Raw genomic sequence first — 9,171 nt, forward strand, 5'->3', positions numbered from 1 at the left:
AAACCTGCCTCTACCACTTCTACTGGAAGCTCGTTCCACACAGCTACCACTCTCTGAGTAAAGAAATTCCCCCTCATGTTACCCTTAAACTTTTGACCCCTAACTCTCATGTCCTGGTGTTTGAGTCTCCCCTACGCTCAATGGAAAAAGCCTATCCACGTCAACTCTATCTATCCCCTCATAATTTTAAATACCTCTATCAAGTCCCCCCTCAACTTTCTACCCTCCAAAGAATAAAGACCTAATTTTCTGATTTGATTTCAGATTTGCTGCATGCCCAGCTCACATTTTGACTTCACAGCCAAGGCTGTCAGTGCTGCACTCCATATCAGTGGGGGCTGGGGGTGGGGAGTAGCGGTGGGGGTTAAGTGGTGCTAGTGGGGGGGGCAGTCTGCATGTGGGCTGTTGCGTGTTTGTGTATGGGGGGGGGATATTTGTGTCTGTGTCCCGCGTTTTTAAATGTGTAGATGTGCGTGTATTCACACACAAGACACACTCATATTATAGACGCGTGTACATCTATATCTTTCTGTAATTTATGCTATTTTATGTCTTGCGTTGTACTGCTACCGCAAAGCAAATTCTATGAAATATGTGAGTGATAATAAACCTGATTCTGATACTTTATCTGCCTGTCTGCATTTTAATCACTGCCCTCCGCCGCTCGCAGGTCCGCGGCTAGGGACGGAAATGCCTCCAGAAATAGCCCCAGCTCTATTTGTGGCTGGTCCCAGGGCGCCCCACATCTCAACGCCGCCCACGCCTCGGATTCCGCTTTCCCTCGGCCCGCCCTCCCCTCACCCGGAGCCCGTTCCTCATCACCTCCCCCCGCCGCCCTCCAGTCCTTCCTGTCAAGCTTCGGAGCGCTGCCTGGAGCGGGAGACGCGGGTTCGATACCGCCTGCCTGTACGTGGAGTTTGTCACCCCAAAGGCAGATCTTTCTCACACACAGCGCCGGGGGTCGGCACTGAATCTCGGTCTCGGCTTCAACCCCTCCGCCCCTCTCGGGTGCTGGGGCGAGTGGGTGGAAAGGAGAGAGGAGGAGCCGAGGGGAAGGTGGGGAGAGTGGAAGTGGGTCGGTGTAAATGGTCAGCACGGACTGGATGGGCCGAAGGCCTCCTACCTCGCTGTCCTGATACAGCGTCAGGCTTCCCTCGGTCGCTCCAGTCACGGGGTAAAAGGGCACCAAGTTGTAACAGGTTCTCCCGGATAGAGATCTCTGAAAATTCCACAGCCCAAAGCGAAATGGGGCCGTCAGACAAACTAGCAGGCACACGGGCGCATATATATACATACACATATTTCTCTGTCTCTCTCTCTCTCAGACACACACACACCCATTCAAAATCAAGCACTGGCACCCCCGTCTCACAAACGCACACTGACAAGTCACTCACGCATAAATATATATTCACTGACACGCATATTTATCCAGAAGCTCCTTCTGCAACATCCCAAACTTCACAAAGTGCCACTCAGACTCAGAAAAGGAATTAGGTAGGCGTTTCACCAGCATTGTGTGTTGCTAGGTTTAATATCACTGGCATATATCATGAAGCTCCCTCCACACCATCCTATCACATATCCCCAGGGTCAGAGACAGGCTCAGCAATGCTTAAAGCCCAGAACAGACACAATGATTGGGAAGGCTATTCAAACGTCTGAACTTTGGGGACTAGAGTGGGTTACGGGGTAGGGGGCGAGGGGAGAAAGCTGAAGGGTGTGCTGGTGTTCCAGTCGAGAGGGGTGATTCGCGGTCAGCCGGCCCTAGCAAGACTCAAGAGAAATCTTCAGGGTGAGAACTCCTTCATGTGGGTGAGATCCACCACCCAACCAGCTGAGTGGGTAGGGTCTGCTTACAAACACAGGAGAGCTTCTTCCTGGACTGTCACATTATTGTGGTAGCAAGACCGGGTTCTGGTTGGGGCGGGGTGGGGGTCAACCACAGTGATCTGGACAGGATGTCTCCGGCTCAGCTGGTTGAGAGGTGTCACAACAAACTCACACTGAACGTCAACAAGACCAGTCGACTGTGGACTTCAGTCAGGGGAAGTCAGGGGAAAGACACGGCATCCTCATCGAGGGGTCAGCAGTTCAAAGGAACCGAGCAGCCTCAAGTTCCTGGCTGTCGACATCTCTGACGATACATTCAGAACCCAACGGACTGTTGCAAGTGCAGAGACAGCGTGCCAGTGGCTACGTTTCATTAGGAGATTTGCAGTTCAGCAAGGACTCTGGCAAACTTCTACAGATGAGCCGTTAAAGGCATTCTGTCTGGTTGGATCATCACCTGGTATGGAGGCTCCAAGGAACAAGATCAGAAGGGGCTGCGGAGGGTTGTAGACTCAGCCAGGCCAACCCAAGGCACAATTGGCACATCGGAGGGAGACCAGAAATCTAGTTGAATGGCATTATAACAACCTCTCATCAGCAGCAAAACCGATGAACCGATTGTCGACTAAAGGAGGATGAAGCCAGAAGTCCATGAGCCAGTCCTCGTTAATGGATCAGAGGTGAAGGGGGGCAGTAACTTTAAATTCCTCCGCATTACCATTTCAGAGGATTTGCTGTGACCAGCGTGCAAGTGCCATCATAAAAGACACAACAGCTCGTGCTTCACGAGCCTGATTGAGATTTTTGAAGAGGGAACAAGAGAAATTGATTAGGCTAGGGCAGTGAATGTGGTCTACATGGACTTTAGCAAAGCATTTGACAAGGTCCCTCATGAGAGACTCATCCAGAAAGTCATGAGGCATGGGACGAGTGGAACCTTGGCTGTTTGGATAAAAAATTGGCTTAAAGGAAGAAAGCAGAGGGTAGTTGTGGAAGAAAAGTATTCTGACTGGAGGATGGTGACTAGTGGAGTGCTGCAGGGTTCTGTCCTGGGACCCCTGCCATTTGTGATTTTTATAAATGACCTGGATGTAGAGGCAGAAGGATGGGTGAGTAAGTTTGCGGATGACACGAAGATTGGAGGAGTTGTGGGTGGAGCTGCGGGTTGTCAAAGGTTACAAGAGGATATAGGCAGGCTGCAGAGTTGGGCAGAAAAATGGCAGATGGAGTTCAATCCGGACAAGTGTGAGGTGATGCATTTTGGAAGGACAAACCAGAAGACTGAGTACAGGATTAATGGTCAGTTACTTAAGAGTGTGGATGAACAAAGGGACCTTGGGGCTCAATTCCATACATCCCTCCAGGTCGCTGCGCAGGGTGATAGGGTAGTTAAGAAGGCCTATGGGATGCTAGGCTTCATTAACAGGGGGATTGAGTTCAAGAGTAGAGAGGTCATGTTGCAACTCTACAAATCTCTGGTGAGACCATACTTAGAGTATTGTGTTCAATTCTGGTCACCTCATTATAGGAAGGACGTGGAAGCTATGCAGAGGGTGCAGAGGAGATTTACCAGGATGTTGCCTGGTTTGGAGAACAAGTCATATGAAGCAAGGTTAGCAGAGCTGGGACTTTTCTCTTTGGAGCGTAGAAGAATGAGAGGGGACTTGATAGAGGTCTACAAGATTATGAGAGACATAGATAGGGTGGATAGTCAGTACCTGTTTCCCAGAGCACCAATAGCAAACACCAGAGGGCATATGTACAAAATTAAGGGAGGAAAGTTTAGGGAGAGACATCAGGGCTAAGTTTTTTTTTACACAAAGGGTTGTGTCTGCTTGGAATGACTTCCCAGGTATGGTGGTGGAGGCTAAAACATTAGGGGTATTTAAGAGCCTCTTGGACAGGCACATGGATGAAAGAAAAATGGAGGGTTATGGGGTAGTGTGGGTTTAGTATTTTTTTAAGGATTATATGGATTGGCACAATGTGGAGGGCTGAAGGGCCTGAACTGTGTTGTAGTGTTCTATGGTATTTTCTTAGAAGTTTGCGAAGGGTCAGCATGTCATCTGAAACTTTGACAAACTTCTATAGATGCACGGTGGAGAGCATCCTGACTGGTTGCATCATGGCCTGGCGTGGAAACACCAATGCCCAGGAATGAAAAAGTCTTCAAAAAGTGGTGGATACAGCCCAGTCCATCACAGGAAAAACCCTCCACGTCATTGAGCATGTTTGCAAGGAATGCCATCGCAAGAAAACGGCATCCATCATCAAGGACCGCCTTCATCCAGGTCATGCATTCTCCTTGCTACTGCGGTTGGGAAGGAGGTACAGGAGTCCTAGGCCTAGGATCAGTTATTACCAGAACCATCAGGCTCCTGAACCAATGTGGAAAACATCATGTAACTCAACATTGAACTGACTCCACAATCCATAACTCACTGTCAAGGACTCTACAACTCATATTCTCAGTTATTTATTTCTTTATTATTTGATGCTTTGTCTTAAATATATTGATTGTTAGTCTTTGTTTATAGTTTTTCATAAATTCTGTTGTATTTATTTTTCTATAAATGCCTGCAAGAAAATGAATCTCAAGATAGTTTATGGTGACATTTACGTACTTTGATTACAAATTTGCTTTTGAACTTACTCAACTATCAAGGACATCGTCAAGAGGCAGTGCCTCCATCATTAAGGACCCTCATCATCTGCGACATGCCTCTTCTTATTACTAACATCAGGGATGAGGTACAGGAGCCTGAAGACCCACATTCGACATTTTAGATGCTTCTTCTCCTCTGCCATCAGGTTTCTTTACGGTCTATGAACCCTCCTCACTATTTGTCTTGTCCTTTTATATTTTTTATTGCAACATAGTAATTTACTTTAGTTTTTTTTTAATGTCTTCTCTGTCTGTACTGCTTCTACAAAGCAACAATTTCGCATCACAGGCCAGAGATAATAAACCTGATTCTGATTCTGCCTTAAGGTCCAGAAGCATGAAGTGAGAGACTCGTTCTCAAACTTCCTCACAGACTTCTCAGGGCTTTAAGGCTGGTTTCAGCCTGCACCAACACCCAAGATAACCTGGAAGTATAACAGGAAGAAGGTCATTCTGTTCCGTTTATGCCTGGTGCATCCTTATATAGCAAAGGAATAGGCCATTTGGCTCAACAAGTCTATGCCAGCCATGTCTATTGGCATTAATCCTTTCTCAGAAAGTTAACAAGGATTGGCATGTCACTGAACGCTCAAACACATACTGAACATTAACATCTCGGGCGATCTATCCTGGGACCCACACACAGATGTAATCACAAGGAAAGCGCGCCAGTGTCTTTACTTTCTCAGGAGGTTAAAAGAAAGTTCAGCTCGTCACTAAACATTCTAACAAATGTCTACAGATGTCCTGTAGTGCATCATGGTCTGAAACAGCAACTGGAATGCAAAATCCTGCAGAGAGCAGTGGACTCAGCCCAACACATCACGGACACATCCCTGCCCACCAACGGTGGGATCTACAGGAGGTGCTGCCTCAAGGCGACGACGTTCATCAACAAACCATGCCATCTTCTCGCAGCTTCCATCAGGCAGGAGGTAAAGATGACTGAAGTCTCACACGAGCAGGTTCAGGAACAGCTTCAACTGTTTGATTGTTGAACCAACCTGCCCAGATATCTCAGTATAAGCAACACTAGGGCCTCTTTGTAAAAAAAAACAGTGCATTGAGCAGCAGGACGTGGTAGGTGAGGTGACGAGTGGATAGGAAGGATTCAAAGTCATGCTGTTGTTTAAACTTCTCAAATGCTGGTTTAGACACACCATTCAGCCCTTTGTGACTACTCAAGCCCCTCGAAACCCCTGACCTTGTGGTTTGCCATCCAGCCTCGTGTCTCTATATCCCAAACAACACCAGGAGGGAGTACAGGAATGAGACCGAGCGCAGTGTTGTTGTGTCAGGACAAAATCCTTTCCCTCTGTGTCAGCAAAACCCGTGGACTTCAGGAGGTGGTGGGGGTGCACATGCTCCTGTCTACATCAATGAGGCTGAGGGTTGAGAGCTTCAACTTCCCAGGTGTGGACATCACCAATAGCTTTCCGTGGTCCAGTCACATGGACACCGCACCCAAGAAAGCTAACCAGCGGCTTTACTTCATTGAGGCCTGTCAACTCTCACCGATGCACCGCAGTAAGTATCCTACCCTTGGAGTGGCAACTGATCTGCCCGTGACCTGCAGAGAGTTGTGGATACAGCTCAGCCTCCCATTCCATGGGTTCCATCCACACTTTGGTAAATCAGCCAGCGTAATCAAAGGACCCCCCCCCCCCCCCGACATCAGCCAGAAGGTACATAAACCTGAAAGCACATACCTCCAGGTTCAAAGACTGTGTCTACTCGCTGTCAACAGCTTTTCAATAGGACTTCTTGCATGATAAAGACTTCCTGATCTCTCAGCGTACACCATCGTGGCCCTTGCACTTTATTGTTTACCTGCTCTGCACTTCTCTGTAGCTGTTACACTTTATTATGCATTGTTATTTCTTTTTCCTTGTACTTCCTCAATGCACTGATGTGATGAAATGTCTAGACAGCATGCAAGATAAAGGCTTTAGACACTATCTCGTGACAATAGCAAACTAATTACCCCGTCACTTGAGGTGAACAGGAATCATCTTGCCCATGACCCTTAATTAAACCCTGCCACCCCCTTTGGTTCTAGTACGCAATCCCACCTTGGCCAGTCAGTCTACTTATTGCCATGAAACCATCCTCCTACACACACCCCCACCCCCCCACCTCCTTCACTGCCTCTCCGGAATTCGTCACATCCTTCCTGTATTGTGGTGATCAGAATTCGATACATTACTCCTATGTGGTCTTGTTGCAATGAGGCAATGGTATGAAGAGCAGAAGTGAAGGTTGGCACAACATTGTGAGCCAAAGGGTCCGACCTGTGCCTCTAAAGTACCCCCCCACCACTACAACAGTAGATTTATGTGGATTTGCCAAATGCTGCAGAATATTGAGTATCCCAGATGAAGCGGATATTTCCAGTGGTTGGTGGCTTTGGCCGCTGGGGTGGGGGGGGAGGGTGCACAGTCTTAGAGTGGAGGGATATCCCTTTAGGACAAAGATGAGGAGGAATTTCTTCAGCCAAAGGGAGGTGATCCTGTGAAAATTCATTGCCACATGGGGCTCTGGAGGGCAAGACGTTGTCATTGGGTTTATTTGAAGTGGAGGCTGATCGTTCAGGGGGTCAAAGGTTACAGGGAGAAGGCAGGGGAATGGGATGGAGAGGGATAATAAATGAGCCATGAATGAATAGTGGAGCAGACTCGATGAGCTAAACGGGCTAATTCTGCTCCTCTTCAGTAAGAAAGAAAGTAAAGGCTAGTAACTTGCTCTCCTGTTCAATACAGTCAAGGCTCATCGCATCACCGGTTATACTCTGCTCTCTCCCCAAATCCCTTGATTCCTTGAAAACCTAAAGTTTCTAAAGCCACCGTGTATCCGGTGTGCGAACCTCTTAGGTACGACCTTGCAAAGTTTGCACCATCAAGGATATCTTTAAGAGACAGAGGCTCAGGAAGGCAGCGTCCATCATTTAGACCCCTCACCATCAGGAACGTGCCCACTTCTCATCACTACCATCAGAGATGAGGTATATGAGCCTGAAGACCCACACTCAATGATTCAGCAGAAGCTTCTTCTCCTTTGCCAAGAGATTTCTGAACAATCCATGAACTTATTGTCACCTCCTGATTATTCCTCTTTAGCACCATTTGCTTTTGTAATTTATACTAACTTTTGTCTTGTAATAATAAACTCTTCTCGGGCTTCCAGTCAGGTACAGATAGCGATTTCAACCGATGCTTTGATGACAAACCCTGCCATCTTCATCAGGGATGATGCCTGGGCACGTCTAGTCCGGTGGTATCTGCACCCCTGATTGGTTAGTCCTCATCCAATCAGATTTCCACTCTCCCACCTTGTTTACAGTCAAATTCTAGTTCTTACATAGAGTGAGAGCTTAGCCTTCATTAAAATTGGTGTGCCTCAGGGATCTGTTCTGGGACCCCGACTCTTTGTGATTCTTTATAAATGACCTGGATGAGGAAGTGGGGGGGGGATGGATGACTAAATTTGCTGATGACACAAAGGTTGGGGGTGTTGTGGATAGTGCAGAGGGCTGTCAGAGTTTACAATGGGAAATTGATAGGATGCAAAACTAGGCTGAGAAGTGGCAGATGGAGTTCAACCCAGATTAAGTGTGAGGTGTTTAATTTTGGTAGGTCAAATATCATGGCAGAATATAGCATTAATGGTAAGGCTCTTGGTAGTGTGGACATAGGACACTCAAAGCTGCTACGCAGATTGACTCTGTGGTTAAGAAAGCATACACTGTATGGGCCTTCATCAATCATGGGATTCAGTTTAAGAACCAAGAGGTAATGTTGCAGCTATATAGGACCGTGGTCAGACCCCACTTGGTGTACTGTGTTCAGTTCTGGTCACCTCACTACAGGAAGGGTGTGGAAACCACAGAAAGGGTGCAGAGGAGATTTACAAGGATGTTGCCTGGATTGGGGAGTGTGCCTTACGAGAATAGGTTGAGTGAACTCGGCCTTTTCTCCTTGGAGCGACAGAGGATGAGAGGCGACCTGACAGAGGTGTACAAGATATTGAGAGGCATTGATCATATGGATAGTCTGAGGCTTTTCCCCAGGGCTGAAATGGATAGTAGGGAAGGGCATAGTTTTAAGGTGCTTGGAAGCAGGTACAGAGGAGATATCGGGGTAAGTTTTTTTACTCAGAGAGTGGCGAGTGCATGGAATGGGCTGCCGGCAGCCGTGGTGGAGGCGGATACAATAGGGTCTTTTAAGAGACTCCTGGATGGCTACATGGAGCTTGGAAAAATAGAGGGCTATGGGTAAAGCCTAGGTAGTTCTAAGATAGGGACATGTTTGACACAGCTTTGTGGGCCGAAGAGCCTGTATTGTGCTGTAGGTTTTCTGTTTCTAAAATTCTTTTCCTCTGGTTTTAGTTCAATGGCCTCCTTCAGCAGGCAGTCACAAAAGCCATTGGCCCCCGTGGAACAGTAGTTTTGAGCCACTGAAGTCAATCCTGTATTCATTGTCTTGTAGTTTTTCTCTTGTACAAACTTCATGCCTTATGTCTGCAGAAATAAACATTAATCGGACTCCATGAATTTTTCTGCCCATCTATCCCAAAAGCCATCTCCTTGCTTTGACACATTTGAAATTTGAGTTTTTCGAGATACAGCACAGAACAGGCCCTTCCAGCCCAACAAGCCCCATTGCCTAGCAACCCAA

General features: G+C 47.4%; 1 protein-coding gene across 1 annotated transcript in view; it reads right to left on the reverse strand.

Moving 5' to 3' along the window:
• LOC132398299 (rho guanine nucleotide exchange factor 1-like) overlaps positions 1–1,326 on the reverse strand; it is a 100,776-nt gene extending 99,450 nt beyond the window's left edge. Inside the window, exon 1 of the mRNA XM_059977551.1 lies at positions 1,124–1,326. Within this exon, the coding sequence (XP_059833534.1) occupies positions 1,124–1,300 (177 nt within the window). The 5' untranslated portion in view covers positions 1,301–1,326. The remainder of the gene's footprint in view (positions 1–1,123) is intronic.
• Between the last annotated feature and the right edge of the window lie 7,845 nt (positions 1,327–9,171).

The sequence above is a fragment of the Hypanus sabinus genome, chromosome 1 (genome assembly GCF_030144855.1).
Source record: "Hypanus sabinus isolate sHypSab1 chromosome 1, sHypSab1.hap1, whole genome shotgun sequence".
In the NCBI taxonomy this organism is placed as follows: Eukaryota; Metazoa; Chordata; class Chondrichthyes; order Myliobatiformes; family Dasyatidae; genus Hypanus; species Hypanus sabinus.